Source organism: Alternaria ethzedia, assembly GCF_023757985.1.
Source record: "Alternaria ethzedia strain BMP 0044 chromosome Unknown scaffold_3, whole genome shotgun sequence".
Classification (NCBI taxonomy): Eukaryota; Fungi; Ascomycota; class Dothideomycetes; order Pleosporales; family Pleosporaceae; genus Alternaria; species Alternaria ethzedia.
Genome location: NW_026056196.1, coordinates 305278 through 324495, shown reverse-complemented (window position 1 = coordinate 324495; position 19218 = coordinate 305278). Strand labels below are relative to the sequence as shown.

Below are 19218 nucleotides of genomic sequence, written 5' to 3'. Positions count from 1 at the left end.
TGTCCGATGTCTCCATCTTCTTCGACTCACATCCACGTACCGACCAGGTGCCTCGTTCTAATGATCATGCGACTGGGTCAACCTGTCATAATCGTATATCCATTCGCCAACCCCTTCTTCATTCTCGTCGTCCGGTTCGTCTGAGAATGCGCGTCCGTCCCAAGTCGCACTATAATCAATGCTAACCATACGGTTCCGCCGCCTAGTAGTTGCGGGAACGGATACGTTTTCTTGCGGATCGCTGAGTCCGGCATCTGGGGATGAAGTAGAAGAAGAGGAGGTGTCGTGAGAGTCGTTGTGGTCTTCGTGAGAGTCGTTCTCTTCCTCATCATCATCCCCCCGGTTCGCATCGCCTTCATACACTATGAATCCCCGCCGACGGGTCATGTATTCCAAAGCTGATTCTCCCGTCGTGGCAGGCTGAGCTGGTGTATCTCCGTGAGCTGAGGTCTCTTCCGTCTCGTTCAGGGCATCGCCATCAGCTCGATTTTGCTGGGAAATCGGCTCAAGGCTTCGCTCTTCTTCATCTTCAAAGTCGTCGCTGGTGGACACAAGCCACGTACTACCAGAGTCTGAGGACGACACTGATGCCGGTTGAACTGGTCGTACCGGTCTACGCTGCTCGCTGAACTGAATACGGCATTCCGGGCAAAGGTTGCTATTAGCGGATGTTCCATTCAGCCATTCGTAGATGCACTTGTAGTGGAACAGATGTCCGCACGAATTGAGCTTCATGGTTCCCCCGTGACGATCATTACTACTATGGAAGTGATCTTCCATGCAGATTGTACAGCATTGGTCTTCGGGAACTGTTGTTGTGGCAGTCGCAAGATCAGTGAGATCGAGAAGAGGGCCGTAAGGTTCAAGGTCGGCGGTGTCATCGATGGCCAGATCCAGGTTCTCGTCTTCGCCATCGTCCATATCGGCTGTGTCAGGATCATCGTCCTCGTCATAGAAGCGATGGCCCCGTCCTGTGGACGGAAATCGCGGTCCTCGGCTGCGCATTATAGCTTCCACATCTACTTCGTTGGAGAAACCTGATAAACGGAAGTCTTCTGGAGGTGTATCGAAGTTATAGATGTCATCTGGTGAGATGTCATTTGGTGCGATGCTCAAGACGCCTTCTGTGTTTATGTCATACTCCTTACACCGCCTTTCGACGATAACAGCCACGTTGGCACCCGGTATCCAGGGTCTAGGATCGGAGTATGGAAGCCTCATTTGTCGCACAGCCCAGAGAAACATCCAGATCTCCAGAACGAGTGGATCGGACGTGAAAGTACGACTCAGATCGTATGCCTTCTTCCATATGGCGTCCCAAAGCCCAATGAAGTCGATGTTCTTCAGACCATCCCGAACATGATATGGCATCAGTGCTTGGGGATCTTGGCATTCCACAGAGTAGATGTACTTCGTCCACGCTTCCTCTAGGCCCATCGCGTACCACTTGTATGCTGGTTGCTGACTAAACGCACGACCATCGTACTCATAGGAGGATCTGAACAGCAGGGCAACGTTGAAAGTCTGCTGCATGACCATGTCCAATATACCCACAATACCGCTAAAGTTACCCGGTTCGCGGGTGAAGACCTCCATTACCGACCACAGTACGCCTCCGGGGCCGAAAAGTTCGTGGGTATGATCGAGAGCAGGATTCGACTCCGCTAGACCGTAGACCGGCCCGCAGGTTGCGACAGCCGTCAAATTTGCCGTCGCAATATCTTTCTCCTTCGACCACTGAGATTCTTCCGACAAACTGAGAGTGGCGCAGTCGACCAGCCACTTCAATCCCCTTTTAACTTTGGTGTACCCTCGCCCGAGATCTATCACAACGTCGTATGGATTGCCACCGAAGACATCTTGTCGGACATTTGAGTCTAGCTCGAACCAGATGCGAACTGGGTCTTGCTTGGCCATCAGCTGCGCCACTTGCAGTGATTCCGGGTCGGAATAGCGAAAGGCTTCGGGATCGCGAAGCCACTGCAAAGTTTGAATCCATGGGGCATGGATGTGCTGTTGGTACTCTGTTGATGGCAGCGCATCCGGATACTTCTCGCGACACTCGTAAACGCGCTGGAGAACCAAACCAAATACATCGAGAATTCGATCCGTGTGGGTATATGAGTGGCGAAATGGCCGAAGCGCTTGGTCGAGTGAGGTCAAGTTGACTGGTAGGTCCTTGGCTATCGTACGCGCATTCGAGGGCGTCATCTCTGGCACTGGGGGCGGCTGAGATCCGGTGTCGTCCATCATGTGTGTGGGACAAACAGGAAAGAGTGACCGCGTTGTGAAATCGTTGGGCGATTACCTGGTGAGCCCGGATCCACTTTGCGGTTTTCCACGTGAGAGACGCGCTCACACTCGTTCAAGAAAAAAAGTGGGCCCCCGCTTCTAACCTATTTGATTCTCCTGCTACTCTTCTAAAAACCCATCAACCATCCGTGCATATGTCGCTGCATCCTCCAAACCCACCCATCCCTCTTCCTCAGCCTTACCCTCCGCGAACGCGAAAAGACTGGTCATGACATCTCGTCCAATAACGGATACCTTCTTCTGCATATCGCTCCAATCCCAGACTACATTCTCCACCTCTTGAGTATCGAAATGGTGCACCTGTATCACGACCGGCTCATCTCCTTCACTCATTTGGAAAGTCATACGCGTGGCAGATGTAATAAGAATCTCGCCATATTCGCAGTTGATAGTCCATGTCAGCGCTGGGGTACCGGGAAAGGGCTGACCGCGGCGGAACAGGAAGGACAGAGTTGCATTTGGGGCAGTGAGAGAAGATTGCGCTATAGTGCCATGGACCGCTAGGAAGTCAGGCACGTCGGTGGTTACTTCTTCAACTGTTTGCTTGGTTTGAGGGTCTTGGATGCGGATGTTGGGGCGCAGGATCTGTGATTTCGAATAAACGGACTGTGCGTCAAGTCGGCCGACGACTGAGAGTACGATGTCAAGTACTGATAAGAGTTAGTAACGACTGGAATGTGGAAAGTGATGCTCACCATGACCAACACCTATCACGATAGCATTTCCGCCGATATCCTTTTGAGAGAAATACTTCAGACCAGTAGGCATCGTCTCCCTGTCATTTGTGCCCCCGAAAGCGCGCACGTCTGAGCTGAGCACTTTACCAAGTCTACCGTTTCCACTATCCAATATGTCTCTTAGCTTCGCAGCTGGTGGTGTCCATCGTCTCTGTAAGCCCACAGCAACTCTTGATCCACTCTTCTTGGCCGCTTCGACGATCTCGTCGATTTGCTTCCTGTTGCTGGCGATTGGCCATTCGACATAGACGTCCTTGCCTGCCTTGATGCTGGGAAGGATTGTCTCGTAGTGCTTGTCAACCCGGGTGTTGCATATGACGAGGTCCATGTCAAGGTCAGCTGCGAGATCTTCTGGCGACCCATATGCCTTGGTGTCCTCCGGAAGTCCGTACTTCTGGATGGCGGACTCTGCAGCCTGAACGCTGCTGTTAGCCAGCGCGGTGATGGTGATCTTTGAGCGTCCAGTCTCGGTGAGCAATGCTGGGAGATGGGCTGCCGAGGCCCACGATGAGTTTCCCGAGGAAGACAGCCCGATGAGCGCAGCACGAACTGGGCGGATCGCTGATGCCATTTTGCTCAAAAATCGAAACAAGGACGAGTTTTTCTGGAGTAGCAAGTACAACTGTATTGCATATCGATCTCAGCAGGTCCTCCGGGTATTTCTGCATCTCATGAGGTGCTGTTGTGTAAGCTTCTCGCTTTGTAATGCACCGCATTTATAATCTTGCATGCAGCAAGCGCGGATGGTAGGAAAGGACGCCTTATGTCTGAAATGTCAGCAAATGCGTGTAAACGACATACAGCCACAAGTAAGCCGTGCACGGCATCATTGACAATCAGTCGCAGGCACTGCACTCATGTTAAGCCTCAAGTGTCGCGTCTCTGATGATCCTCCATTGGATGCGCATCGCTACAGACTTGGGACGAAGACGATGATCGTGGGCGAGATGGCTCGCAAGCAGATGCGATGTGTGGAGGAGGTAGCGTGAGAAAAGCGGACGCGATGAACTCATAGCTAGACGCGTTCTAGCATCAATTGATCGGACGCGTCTTCGAAAGGGAGCTATCGCTTAAAGAGGACTAGTCTACAGGCTAGCGTCGAGCTTTCCCGCGGAGGCGCCCAGCGTCAGCGATCACCCATCCTACATGCTCATGTCTGTAATCTACCCAGCACTCGGTATGACAAAGATTCATTTGAGATCCATCCGGTAACGGTGTAGCTCGGTCCTTGCCTGGACGTCATCGCTTTTGAGGTCTAATGTGCCACACTGGGGTCGTGGCAAGGAGCCAGGCGTACGCCTGTCACTATCGAGAGACGGAGATCGATTAGCAGCGAACAGATCCTGCCAACCTGCTATTTCATGGTACGAGTGTTGTTGTGAGTGAGTCGATCTCGCAAGCTAAAGCCCATACCCAAATACCTTCACTTGCAGCGGCATGATGCTTTATTTGGCGTATACAGAGAAGCAGTGGCAGGCGGTCTCTCATACGAGTTGTGGTTGTCTGCACCCCAATGACCATTCTTGGTGTAGCGACTGCATCACTTTCAGGAGGTGCAGGGCCACCTGTGGGCACACGGGTGCTCTTTCCACTGCTGCTATCCCACGTTATCTTGGCAAACAAATGAGCTTTATCACCTCGCCCAACTACCACACACAACCACGCAGGAATACCACCGCCTCAAAGCCACCCTCGGTGAGAACTCACACAGAATGTCGGAGCAAGATACCTCACCACCGATTACTGTTGCGTCGCTGCGCGCGATTCGAGAAAAGAAGCGACAGCTGGTAGCTCAGCCACCTCCGAGTCCTTTGGAGCTCACACATCGACTTCCTGACGCCCAACCACCGATAAAGGAAGCGATTGAAGAAACCTCAGGTCCCTCCAAATACACCCGTCATAAACTGGCAACGGACGCAGTCATCAAGCAAAAAGATGCTGAGCCCGCAAACCCCTACGAACATACGCATAGCGTGCTTGAAAGACGCCTGACCGAAAAGCAAGACGAAGACAACATCAAGGCCACAAATGATCTAGAGGACTTCCAACGCTCTACTTTCCTCGAATACTGGTATGTTTTCGGAGACCTTCCGAAGGTTGAGGACATTCGGATGATCATCACAGCCTTGTACCGCATCAACGAGCCGACCGGCTTGTCGAAGAAGGGGGCAAGGGATTTCCGTCATAAAAAGCGACTTGGACTGTTTCTCCTAGAAGATATAGTAGCTCAAGGACTGCAGAATGAGGGACTAGTGACCACGGCAACTCCCTCAGAGCATGCTCGCTCGATGCTCCTTCGCCCAGATCTCATAACGATGGCGAGTGTGCAAGCGTTGGGTCAACACATCAAGCAAACCAACAAGGCGCAGAAGAAGGTCTCGAAGCTTCTGCGAGCTAGGGAGAGGCGACAAGCAGCTTCATATTTGGATGACTGGCTCGAAGGCGGGGTGCAGAAGGATGTTCGTGTGATGCATACTCAAGCACATCAGTCCGACGCAGAAGACACACTGAAGAGCGAGCCAGCTCACGACGCTCTGGGATCTGCTCCGCGTGGCGTCGTTCTCGGAAAGCGCTCGGCATCAACGCCTTTGCAAACAGACGATCGAGGCTATACCGCGGAAATGCCATCTTTCGTACAACCTGAGCTTGACGATGTTGTCGCTGGAGATGCGGATCCGTCCCTGGTGGCCATGTGGCAGGTTGTACCCGACCTCCAGAAAGATGCTATGCAGGACATCAAGACTCAGATCATCGTTCCAACAGTCGTCGAATACTTGGATATCGTCAAGCGGCGCAAATTGGGCACTCTTGCGGCTGGAAATGGTACGAGTGCGGATTACCGACTACTGCAGTCCCAACCAGCCGTCGTTGCTCAGACACTCGCAAAGCACAGCGCCTCATCTTCGTCTCCCTTGAACTTTCGTATCGAAGGATTCCTGATGGGCATCAGGAACGGTACCATGACTGACGAGAAGGTGCCGAACAATTTCTCGATCAAGGTCCAGACGGATAACGGCGACACCACCATCCACGCATCTGTGCGTGCCGACGCCTATATGACCATCTTCAAGGCCCTCAGTGTCCTGGATTTACTTGATCGTGACATGGACAAGGTGGAACACAGCAAGGCAAATGGTATAAAAGGCAGATGGACGTGCTTGTTCAAGAAAGCACTGAACGAGATGTGCAAGTGGCCGGCTGAAGGCGAAGCGGGACAGTACGCATGCGACTACTGTATGAGACGTCGCCGCCCTTGCATCATTGCAATCAAGGGCGTCTTCTCAGTTGCCCCATTAGCTCCTAGCCTGAGGATGGGTCGAGGACTGGGTGACAGGGAATACTGCGTGTTGTCCGGAGGGGCTGTCAACACAAAGCGAAAGTTCTTCTCGTAGAGCTTTCCACATCGAAGCAAACTCGCGGGGAATGCATAGTCTGCTGGAGAGACATGAGCTGGACATCGAGCAGCAGTTGTGTATGTTATCTGTGTACCAAGTATCTAGGTATGGATAGTTCAGCAGACATAACAGAATACACAGTGTTAGATACCAGTGCGTGTCCTTGTCAAGGCATTTGAAAATTGGTCTGGGTGCAGAGTGATGCGTAATGATTGCCAAGGATTCCGATCCGAGAGTAGCTTGTCAAGAAAGTCGATTCGGTCGACATTGGGATGATGCACGGCGAGGTACAAGGGCCGACGGACGAACACATGGAAGATGGGGCCGCGGGAGGTTTGCGCTAGTACTAGCAGGCACTAGTGTGAGCCCCGCTCCTGAACCAACCGGATGGGACCGAGGCACAGCTGCGCGCCTGTGAAACCACGCCGTCAAGACGCCCTGCACCTCAACCTTGGACCTTATAGCCCGCCATTGGCGTCTCCCTAGCTCTTGAACCAACCTCGACGCGCCAGGCCTATCCAAGACTTTTACCATTGAACCTCCAGGACGACCATCGCAGCTCAAAATGGCGGAAATAGCACCTTTCGAGCACACGCCCATGGACGACATCGCGCCCACATGCGCCAAAGTCCGCGCCAGCTTCCTCTCGCACAAGACCAAGCCGCTCGAGTACCGCATCCAGCAGCTGCGCAAGCTCTACTGGGGCTTCAAGGACAATGAGGAGCTCATCAAGGAGGCGTGCAAGCGCGACCTGGGCAAGCCGTCGTTCGAGACATACCTAACGGAGATCTCGTGGTGCATGAACGACTGCATCTGGATGGCCAACAATGTCCCGCGCTTTGCCAAGGACGAGAAGGCGACAGATATCCCCTGGACCAACATGCCACTACGTCCGCGCATCAAGAAGGACCCATTGGGCACTGCGCTGATCATTGGGTATGTCGTGTGTGCATGTTGAGAGATACTAGCTGACGAGACCAGAGCCTACAACTTCCCCATCCAACTCACCCTCGGTCCTCTCATCGGTGCCATCGCCGCAGGATGCACTGCCGTCGTCAAGCCCTCCGAATCCGCCCCCAATGCCGCCGTCGCCATCGAGAAGATCATGCGCGATTCCCTCGACCCCGAATGCTACACATGCATCCAGGGTGCCATCCCTGAGACAACCGCCTTGCTTGACCAGAAGTGGGACAAGATCTTCTACACTGGTGGAGAGATGGTTGCCAAGATCATCGCGAAGAAGGCAGCCGAGACCCTCACACCCTTGACACTGGAGCTGGGAGGCAGGAACCCTGCTATCGTCACAAAGCATGCAGACATGAAGCTCGCTGCGAGGAGACTATTATGGGCAAAGACACTCAACGCCGGTCAGGTCTGTCTCAGTCACAACTGTACTTTTATTGATCGTGAGATGGTACCTGCATTCATCGAGGAGATGAAGAAGCAGCTCAAAGAGTTCTACCCAGACGGTGCTCAAAAGTCACCCGACTACGGTCGCATCGTCAACGAGCGCCAGTTCCAGCGTATGAAGAAGATGATCGACGACAGCAACGGCAAGATTGTCCTCGGTGGCACAATGGACGAATCCGACCTCTTCATCGAGCCCACTGTCGTCCAAATCAGCGACATGAACGACAGCATGGTCACCAGCGAATCTTTCGGCCCCCTCCTCCCCATCCTCCCCGTCGCCAACCTCGACGAAGCCATCAAGATCGCAAACGAGCTCCACGACACACCACTCGGCACCTACGCCTTTGGCAACAAGGCCGAGCTCGAACAGATCATGAAACAAACACGCAGTGGTGGTGCCTCGCTCAACGACGGCTTCTTCCACGGATCCATTCCCACCATGCCCTTTGGCGGCGTCGGAACAAGTGGGCAGGGCGCATACAGAGGCAAAGCCAGTTTCGACACTTTCACACATCGCAGGAGTGTTACCACAACACCAGCGTGGATTGAGGGTCTCATGGACGTCAGATACCCACCATACACAGCTGCCAAGCAGAAGAAGTTCATCGGCATGAACGACATCAAGCCCAACTTCGATCGCGAGGGCAGGGCTTTTGGATGGGGTTCATGGTTCATGGGATTGTTGGGCGTAAAGAGTTTGGCGGCTATTGTTGGTAAGTGATCTATGAGTGTGGTGGCAAGCGTGTTCGTCAAGCTAACAAGTACAGCGGCGGTTGCTATCAAGCTGTATCTGCAGCGGAGGTCGAAGCTGTAGGGGATGAGTAATATGAGGAAGGAGAACGGAGGTCAGTGTGTGACATCAGGCAGTATACCTTTGCGATATCCATAAATTCTTCATCACTTTTGGAAGACATCTTACATTTCGACACATGCAACCATCTACATGCTAAACTATTTCCGCGTTCTCCTCAAACCAACGAGATTCTGTGTCACTACGAGAACTGTCTCTGAGTGTCTAGAAACCACTAAACACCATCTAAGACATCCCTCCCCCATTGTCTCCAAATCACCAGACACCACAAGTCCAACCAGCAAACCATGAGTCTCACATCCATCAACAAACTTATCAAGCCTCACACCATATATCACACAGATCTACACACACTGCTATCCATCTCAGCCAGAACAATCCTAATCACAGATCCTCCACACACACAACCACCCACCATGACACCCTTCTTCCTCACCACCAAATCCGCCCACTCCACGCGCCGCTCCCTCTCCACCCACGAAAACATCTCCACCACTACCGCTTCCTATGCAACAAAACCATACCTCACACGCCTCGTCGAGCCCTCACGTCACGCGACCTACGCATCTGAAACCCGTAGTCTTAGCCTCCCTTCATGGTTCACAGCCCGTCCCACGCGCCATGCATTCACACCCAGTCACTCCTCCGCAGAAGTAGCGCACAGGAGTCTCGCTTATGAAATCGAGCGGAGTAGAGTGAATGGGTACACTGACTACCACGCTACATACCAGCCAACCTCCTACGAGGACCGGCATGCCCGCCGTATAAAGACACGTGAGGCGGAGTATGCGGCTCTGTTGAAGGCGAAGAAGAAGGAGAAAGAAGAGAAGGTACGTGTACAACGTCGAGGAGATGAATTACTGTATGTGCGAGACAAAGGGAGGGTGGGTGAGAGTGGGGGGTGGAGACGGACGGAGAGGGAGGTGGAGTGGGCTAGGGGGCGGTGGGCTTGAGATTGAAGGAGTGGTTGTTGTAGTCTCGTAGTTCTCTCGTATGTCTGTCAAATCACCAAATCGAGTAGTATCTTCATAAGCGTATAAGTGTATGTAGTATCGTTCGTATTCCGCATCGAGTCATGTTTGTCATTTGAGAACATTTCCACGTGGAATGAGTGTTGGTGGTGGAGGTTGGTTGCCTAAATAAATGCACGTAAGCTCATGCATTCCTGCAGGATTCAGCACACAATGTACCGCCAAGGTGGCGTAAATGGAGGAAAGGATATCGCCCTGCGCTTCCTGCGATGATCTCTCACGGGTAAAAGACGCAGGGATGGGGTAGCTGGATAAGGCTGGTCTTGTCTTGAGTTGTGTGAATAACTTTATGCGGGTATGAAGACTCTATTGTGGTGATGATGTACTGTATATGGTTTTTGTAGGCGCTGAATTGTATAGTAGTAAAAGAAGAAGAGGGGGAAGAGGGTATAACGCGAGACACAAGAATGCAATTGCAGAAGTATTCGTACATGAAGCGTAAATGACATGACAAGACGAACCGAAATGTAAACATAATCATAGAAGATACATCGCGTACGATGTAGTCTATATCGCAGAAAGCAAGCCATGCAGTATGAACGCGTGAGAAGAACTAGGTAAACAGGGGTATCCGCCGTAAACAAAAGATGAGATCGTATCCTTCTTGCCCATACAAGCCGAAATGCTACGCTAAGAGGAAAGTGAAGGAAGAGAAGTAAGAAGAGGGGAATATAGTATCGTAACGTGACGGAAGCGTATGCAAAGGCAAGAAAAGACCAAGATGCAAAAACTGCAAGCCAAGGAGGAAAAACAAAGGAAGGGGAAGCAGAAAGCTATCACTTCAAATCCCCCAATCCCCCCACCCCTTCTTCAAAATCGTCTCAATAGACCCCACAACCCCCTCCAGCAGTTCACCCAGCCCCTCACCCGACGCATCAGCCGCAGCACCGCTCTGATCTTCAAGTGAAACACCACGAAGACGAAGCTTAACCCACAGAAGCAGGCTGATACAACCTGTCTGGCGGCGCGCATGGTCGGCAAGATGTTGGTGTGTGGAAGCCGTGGTATCAGACATGGCGAGGGTGTCTGTGAGGAAAGAAATCGTGTTGATGATGATTTGCGCATGGGACAGGAGAGGGTTTTCGGGTGTGGCGGAGATGATGGGGGAGTGGGGTTGGCTGGTGGAGGTGGAGGTGGAAGAGGAGGTTGGTGGTGCGGAGGCCCATGTCGTAGGGGAGAATATCGGTGGAGACTCGGACTTGCTTGGTCGCCGGTTTTGCTGTCTGGCCTTTTGATGGGCGGCTTTGGTGCGGGTATCCGCTGCGACGGTGATGGCCCAAAGCACGAGGGCGGCGAAGAAGACGGACATGTCTGTGCCCATTTCTAGGGGGATGCGATCTCTTTGTTCCGAGACGGCTTGTTGGAGGATGTCGATGGAGAGTTTGAGTGCTTCTTTGACGGGCGCGCTTTCCGTCGAGGACGTGGACCATAGCTGTGCGATCCATGTGCGGAGCGTGGTCTTCAACGCTGCGAAAGCTTGGGCGGTAGCGACTTTCTCGGAGAAGATCCATGACTCGCATGCGACAGCCAGCAAGGCGCGAATAGGCGTTACTTGTACTAGCTTTGCTACGGATAGCATCCGCTTGGTGGCAGGTGCGTCGTCAAGCAGATGTTTGAGGCTTGAGGTCGTCGATGAGGACATGTATTGTGTTGAGAGCTTGTGGCGACTGTAGTGCACGGCGAGGATGACAGATGACTGGAAAGTATCGAGAGGTCTTGGTAGGGACGTGGAAGTAACCTCGTCGACGTATGATGGCGTGTAAGGGTACTGCTGAGCAGCTGCAGCCCACTCGATGGGACTCGTCGCATCCCAGAGAGAAACATGCGCTGGGAAGGGAATGTCGAAGCGGCTGTCGTGAATGAGAGAAGTCAGGGCTTCGCGGGCGAGTAGAATAGGCTGCTGCGACTCAAGGATGTAACAAGACAAGAACAAGTGTTGCCAGGTAGCCAGCTCGACCCAGCTAGTCCAGTGCTCCGGTGTGGCCTGCTCGAGTTGAGTAAGGCTCGCTAATAGCTCTGCGGCTTTCGAAGTCGTGCTCCTGCAATCTTCAACCGCCTGGTCTTGTTAGCCGACCGCCTCTGGATGCAATGACGCTCGACCTACCTTGTGGTATACCTTGTCGAAGCGTGACGACAGGACCTTGGCTGCCCGACGAGCGCGGTACTGAGACAGCACCTCAATGAGAAACATCGCCTGGAAATCGCATAACCGGTCCGGCTCCGTCGAACCCTTGAGATCCCTCTGCTACAAGTCAGTTGATGATCGTAACCCCAAGCATCTAACCTACCCATTCAAGCAATTTCAAGCATCGGTCGTGGAGGTCTCGGCCCTTTTTCTTGTCGCTCGAATCGGCCGAGTACTGGCTGCCGATAGCGATCATGGCCGCGCGCAGCATCGGTGACGGGTTCAGAGAGGTAGGTCGATGGATAATGGGGAAAGTGGGATGAAAGAGCCTCCAGAAATAGTCAAGATATTGCTCAAACGGTTGGGTGTGTGCGATCGAAGCCATACCATATTGTTCTTCTCCAAAGAGCATCACCCCCTCTTCTTCGTCCCTCTGGACCAGTGTTCTAGGACCGAAGTGTCCGTACCCGGTCATCGCATCCATGCTTGTCGGTATCGACATGTTCGTCATGGGGAAGGAGCATGCGTTCATGTAGGCGAGGTTAGGGGCTGTTGATCCCTTGTCGCTCGAACCCCATGGGTATGCCATCGTTGAGGTGGTCGAGGCCGGCGATCGTGATGGGTATCCCCAGGATGGGTCCATCATAGATGCGTTCGATGGCGTGCGCGCTCGATAAGACGGGTTGCCAAACACGGAGAAGTCGGTCGATGCGATCGGCGATGCGTACCCACTAGAAGAGGAGTACCCTGGGGTGGGACTGTATGGCTCGTGCCATAGACCCGGTGTCATAGCTTCCATTGCTACCGACATCGATCCAGACTGGCGGTTGATGTGCGAGCGATGATGTTTTGGTTGGCTGAAGAAATATTAGCAGCCATCCGATAAGAAGATAAGAGACGAAATGAGAGAACGAAATAAGTGCTCGATGATGTATAATGAAACTCACTTGGGGCTGGAGGTGATTTGAGGAGAAGAACGAGGAATGAGACTGGGATTTAGAGAAAGACGCTGAGGCGTTCTGGGAGTACGAAACGAGGCGTGATTGTACCTTGTAAATGGCGCCGTCTCCTGCACGGGAGATACGGTCTCGTAGTAGGATGTGCTTGCGGAGTTGGTTGTCATTTCCATCATAGGCTGCTCGAGAGCGGGCAGAGACATGGATGTGGGCTCTGGTGAGCCTTCTGGACTTTGCTCGGGAGAGTCTCTCCCAGGCTCGTTGCTGTCGGAAGTCAGTACGGCTGTTGAGACAACTCTAGGTTCCGCGTACTGTCGCTCCTGATGTCTTTGGAGAAGATCAACACGGACAAAGGTCTTGCCGCATCCAGGGACTTGGCAGATAAGCGCATCTTCCTGGGCGTGGTTTTTCTGATGTCGCCTGTGTATACTGTTAGTAGTATTCCAGCTTTTCGTGGAAGCCGTCTGACCTTAGATGCTCCGCGCGGGTGTAAGACTGATGGTACGTCAGCAAGGTTTCCTGCAGAAGTGGTGAAGATGCATAGCGTTACGTAGATGAGTCTACGTGTGATGAGACGCAACAGCATAGTGGCGGACCATGCACAGCTAGCCACATACATCGTAGGGCTGAAAGAGGTGTAAAATCGAAATGACTTACTCTTCCACAGTTCTCGCAGTTATGAACTTTGAGTCCCTTCTTTGCTTTGCTGATACGCCCAGTCCGGGTGTAATGGATGTTGTTGTGGGATGACATGTTGGTAGGGCTCAAGCCTGGCTGTTCTTCAAAGCGGGAGGATCCGGTGTGGGGGCCGGACGGCGCTTGTTTGGTGGTTCCAGGACGACGGCGAGGGCTGGCAGCCTTGGATGCTTTGGGTAGATCGTTAGATGACTGTGATGTCTTGCAGTAGTCGACACGAGGTGGTGATGGTTGATGAATGGTGCTGCCTGTAGGTTGCTGTTGCTGGTGTGCGTTCAAGTCCAATGGGAGGCCTCCGGTCTCACTTGGTTCGGACATGACTGAGGGACGAGGCGATGGATGGTATATATCTAAGTTGGAGAACAACGGGGGTCAGAGGCTCAAGTGGGGATGTGGATAATGTGTGCTAAACGTTCCAGATTTGGTGGTACGATAGACGGCTATGAGCTAGTGGTCATGTCTTGGACGAGTCGGTGCTTTCCCACGGGATGATGATAGGCAGCCGGGGGACGGAAGTTTGAATTAAGGAACAGCCGCCAGGGGAGAAGAGTTAACGTGGTGTGTAGTAGACCTAATTGGGAAAGAAAGCCGGACCAAAACAAGGCATTTGCGATGATTGTAGAGTGAATTTGCTGCGCCCGGATAGGTTTGTGGATGGAGAGACTGTAAATATCTGTGGGCTGTGCCTGAGCCAACCCCGAACGAGGAGGGTACTCGAGTATGGGGGTTGGAAAATGACGAGGGTCATAGACGCTGCAAGCCGACATGTCCAGGGTGTAGACATGGAGCTTTCCAGGGTGTCCACCATAGGCAGTGCATTGGCCGATCTTACAGCAAGTCGATGGCTTGAGCCCACGGGCATGGCTGCGGGCGTGCAGGCGAACGGTTCCGTCAGTCACACTGAGCAACAGGGCGTCCGCGCACCAAAATTGGGACATGGCCGGGATGCGAGTGGACAGCCAGAGGGCACCGCTAGGCCAGGCTGCGGACCGTTCCCGCCTCAAACTTCACGCTGGCTGCTAAGAGGAGCGTGGCTTGGGAGAGCCATGAGGGACCCGAAATAGAGACTCGCGTGGAGCATGACCGTGCTCAGCCCTCCTGCAACGGCGCCCATGCTGCTGCTTACACCACGGTGCAGCACCGCACCATGCTGTCATCACAACGACATACGATGTGCCTTGCAGAGAAGCTTGTCGAAGGATGCTGAACAATCGCGGCGTTACAGGCGTCGGGTTTGCGATGCTCGCCCCTGCAGAGCAAGATATGTCCGACAGTTTCGCGGTGCCCTGCGCCCTCATTGGTGGACATGGCATTGTTAGGTGCACTGAGCGGCAGATGTGTAGTCTCGCCTGTCAAAGCCCACCAGCCCTACCAGGGATCCATGCGCCAGACACCTTACAGCACGCAGGACAACTGCAATGTATCTCGTCGCCGAATAACAAGTCGGCGATGGGAAAGACGGCGAGAGCTGTAACACACTCTTCGTGGCCGACCGCCTCGCACCCACCGGCTTGCTGTGTTCATTCGTCCAGGTGCAAATGTCCAAGGCGTAAGCACGGTAAGCAGTCCCTCCGCGAGGACATGAAGCGGCTTCAGATGGTCCCGCAGTCCCTGACCCTCACCCAATCTCCACACGGCAGCCCGCTATGGGCGTAGGGCTACTCGTGAGGCGGGGGGCCTGATGGTTTAGTGCGTCCGCTCGCGCAAAGCTTGGGAACACGTCGACCAAGCTTCCTCAGCCTTCAAGGCACAAGGCAAATGAAAAGGCGCCGGACGACGGCATCCACTTTTGCATTGATTTGCACTGGCTCGCACAGGCATGGGGACCGCTGGGGATTTGATGAGCATCGACGCGCTTTGCTCGGCACACAGGACGACTGCATCACGCACGTCACAGCCTTCACCGGTTTTCAGGGCTCAAGCTCCTGCATTTGCACATCTGAGAATTGCAGCGTAGAACCCCATGCAGACAGCCCCAGCCGGCGGAGCCGCCTTCAGATTGACGATGGCGGTCGCCTTGCACATGGGATAACCAGCTTCTTGCGCGTTTGGGCGCTGGCGAGCCTGATTGTCGGGCCAGGACCGCTGTCTGTTTCATGAGGACTCAGCTCCTCCGCAACCGAGACGATGGTTAGAGGCAGGGATCCTAGTAAGCTGGACCAGGGCAGACGAATCGTGACCCGTGGAGTAGGGTGAGGTGACCAGAGCTGTTAGTTCGTAGCCGGCGCGTATTTCAGGTGCAGTCGACGTGCTCTCACGGCCCATAGACTATGCAATGCTCCATCGGCGGCTCTCGCGACTCCATGAACTACAACCTTGTCTGTTAGTTCGAGCTGTACCATGGCATTTGCTGTTTTGGTTCAAGCGTTGGGCGCGCGGGTCGGGTCTGGCACCACGATCTTTTCGCGAGGCTGCCAGCCGGCAGAGATCGCCTAATAACACCACTTCAGCTTAGCATGGTGGGAAATGAACCGCAACGTCCCGCATGCTATACCTTCGTCCCTTGAGCATGTAAAGCGATGTGAAACTGAAGCGGTGAGAGCTTTACCGAATGTGTGAGGATAATGACATTATCTGCTCAATGGGGGCGTAAGACGCATTATAGCCGGTAATCTTGATGAATAGGGAGCTCAATCCAGCGGCCTCCAGGGCCGTTGCTCGCTTCGGCACGTGTCTGCGTTGGATGCCGTCGAGCTCTTGCAGCTTGGGTCGCGTCGGCTGATGAGCGCGTCTAGGGTGTAGAGAAAATCAAGCGAGATGACTTGACTTGACTTCAGCTTGCAGATGTGGCCCCTCTCCGCGGCGCTGGTGTTTGTTGACAGGCGACGGCCTACGAGCTTGATAGTTCAATAGCCGTAGGGCTAGACACTCGATTTCGTCCGACAAAGACCTGTGCGTTGAGACATGACCAATCCAGCGCTCTGTAACGTACGAGCGCGCCAGTGATCACCGTTGGCCCGCCCGGAAAGGTTCAAAGCGCGATGGGCTTAGTGCGGGATGTTGAGAAATGAGAGGCACGTGCTGGGCAGCCGACTTAGCTTCGTCACAACCATGCGTTTGTTCTCCAAGCAGCAAGGTCCAGGGAGGCTGCATCGCGTGGAGCATCGCGGGTGGGTCACAATGAGACATCCATGGATGGAGGCCGAGAGCACTTTGCCGCGACCCGCTGATGGCGCGATTCAGGCGATTGCTCGGGCTGGACTGGTTCTCCCCTTCCTGAGGTTGTGGAAACACCGAAGTCAGCCCGCCGGTACTTACCATCTGGATAGATCTACGGCGAATGGATTACCCTTTCGGAACACATGGAGATACCGCACTCAGATCAAGATCATCGCATGATAGAGGTGGTGCTGGTGTCGCGCTCGCCGAAATGACGTACCCAGACAACAGCCTCTTAGGGAGACTCGACTGTCGGCGTCCCCGCAAACAGGTCGCCGGGAGGAAGAGGCAGGAATCACACGGCAGGATAATTCGAGTAGGATCACCTCACGCTGCAGATTATGTCCGTCACAACGGGCATGGCTTGATCGAAGGATGCAATCACAGTCGGGCACGTGCGGGACCCACTCCTGTCGCGAAAGCTATCTGATTCGGTTGGGGAGATGATCCTTCGTCGACTACACCCACCCTCTGTCGCTTACCTGGCATGCATCGGTCAATATTGCGGTATGCAACAGACGCATCTGGGCAGCATCCTCTACTCTCTCACCTCTACCTATACTACCTCATCGTGCGCCAAACCATCACAGCCTCACCGCCGTGGCAGGGCTGTACCTCTGTCTTCCATCTTGCGCGGGGCAGTTGCACCAGATGCAGGCCCAAACGAGACTAGCGTCGTTGCTTCCCGTGCCTAAAAGTAGCTCCACCCACATGTCTGCCTCCCGGCTAATCCTCCATGAGGCTGAACCGACAAAGTCTGCCTCGCCAAAACTGTCATCACCAGCAGCACATCATCGCGACTTCTTCATTATTCGTCGCAATGACGGCATCGTCTTCGCTAGCAATCAACTTTTGAATCCCGATCGCGGTATGCACCGGCCGGAAGAAGGTTTGCAGGCAGCCATGTACCATCGCAGCCTGGTCTGCTCCCACACGTGCCTGGCTCCGCCATGCCCAGAATACTGAGCATCCACATGCCCTCCGAGTTTGCTGCCTTCTCTTCGACGTGCTTCTCATGTTGCGACACCGGCACCTACGGGATTGTACATCGCACATCTTCGCTTTCTCCCTATTGGACGAATGAATAAGCCTTCAGCCAGTCCCCCACCCCCACCCAACCTGTAAGCGCCGCCCAGCAAGCCACCACTCAACCACTGTCTCCCATCTTCCCATCGTGTTTCCTGCCCGGGAGAAAGAGCCTCAGGCAAACCACATGACTCAGCCCTATCAGAAAATTCGAAATAGAAGGATTGGCTGAGGCGATGCTTCGTGTGCTTGTCAATTTACACATTTCGTTCCTCGCAGCCTCAGCTCACTAACCCTTTTTGGATTCGGGAGCTACTCGAAGCACTCTCTACTGCTATCACTTGCTACATTACCGCCTTACTACTGCAGCTTACCTCTTGTCGATAAATGAACAGCTACGTGCAGGCGAGTTTCGATACATCGCCTGCTGTGACAGCCACTCTGGCTACTTGTTAGTACTGGAACCAACACGACTACATGCTCGAGAACCAATCCCACGGTTGAGCGCCGGCGCTTAGAAGTACCTCCGGCCGAACTGCCGGCCAACAAGACATACTGAAACTCTCAAATGCACTAACAGCGGTCGCAGATGTGGTCGTTGAAATGCGCAGGTCAACGTAATCCCAATACGACCTTGTAAGAGCGGATACCGCGGGGCAAGACATGATAGTATTGACTGATCATTCGGTTCATCGGCTGCATATACGGCTATACAGAGAACTAGGCCTTCCAGACATCACATCGCACGAGATGAAGTCGCTTATGTCTCTGGAAGGCGTTGCGAACCCGTGTTACAGAGTGAGACAACATACCTCACTGCGTAATTGCTATCAAAGGTCGCAGTAACGGCCATCACATGGTGTGAGTATTGAACGACAAGCCCGCTAATGCATCGCAAGCAATACACTTATGCAGCAACGAGGCGATGCAAAGACGTTTCAGAACCAACACCGTACTACCATCTAGTATGGCCGTCGGTTAGAAGAAGACCTGCGAGACCCATCACCCAACCCCGCGCATACTACGGCTCGAGACTCTGCGGCGCAGTCAGATAGGTGCGGCAAAGTGCGTCAAGACTTCTGATCTGACAGATTGTAGCTGCGGCGTGGCTATCTGGCCTCAGCCCTCAGGTCCTCTCCCGTCATCGCATGTCAGGCACAGGCACACGGGCGTAGCTGTGCCTCTACGGGAACGTCCGCGACAGTCAGACGCTGCGTTCCGAACCTTCTCACGCCGTGCCTCATGCGAACTGGCCGCCGCTGCCGCTCTTTGTGTCTCATTGAGTGTGTGCCGCAGTGGGACCGACGGTTCCTTCCACCCAACGCTGGGCGGGAGGGCGAGCTCTACTGTGCCGCAAGGCCGCAGAGATGCGTGACTGGAAGACATCGATCGCGGTCATCCGGACTCATCAGCGACCTCTTTCATGACACATTTCACCGGGCGAAGTGAGAACGGACGGCTCTACTCCGGTATCGAGTAGATGAGTCTTCCTTCTTGCCACGTTGCTTTGGACTTGACGTAAGAGTTGTGGGCTGTTGGAGTGTGGTGGGTGACTTGGA

At 53.8% G+C, this 19218-nt stretch overlaps 3 protein-coding genes across 3 annotated transcripts; 1 reads left to right on the top strand and 2 right to left on the bottom strand.

The window, feature by feature from the left end:
• Positions 1-57: 57 nt before the first annotated feature.
• On the bottom strand, positions 58-3621 carry J4E87_001586 (uncharacterized protein; the record flags this gene model as incomplete). The annotated part of the gene is made up of 3 exons (XM_049373228.1): positions 58-2229; positions 2473-2963; positions 3009-3621. The coding sequence occupies 3 exons, from the start codon at positions 3619-3621 to the stop codon at positions 58-60; spliced, it is 3276 nt and encodes a 1091-aa protein (XP_049236598.1).
• Positions 3622-4762: 1141 nt separating this feature from the next.
• Positions 4763-6442, top strand: J4E87_001585 (uncharacterized protein; the record flags this gene model as incomplete). Its single annotated transcript, XM_049373227.1, has 1 exon — positions 4763-6442. One exon carries the CDS (start codon positions 4763-4765, stop codon positions 6440-6442), a length of 1680 nt encoding a protein of 559 aa, XP_049236597.1.
• Positions 6443-10478: 4036 nt separating this feature from the next.
• Positions 10479-13792, bottom strand: J4E87_001584 (uncharacterized protein; the record flags this gene model as incomplete). Its single annotated transcript, XM_049373226.1, has 5 exons — positions 10479-11753; positions 11802-11939; positions 11986-12679; positions 12872-13173; positions 13436-13792. The coding sequence occupies 5 exons, from the start codon at positions 13790-13792 to the stop codon at positions 10479-10481; spliced, it is 2766 nt and encodes a 921-aa protein (XP_049236596.1).
• Positions 13793-19218: the final 5426 nt, after the last annotated feature.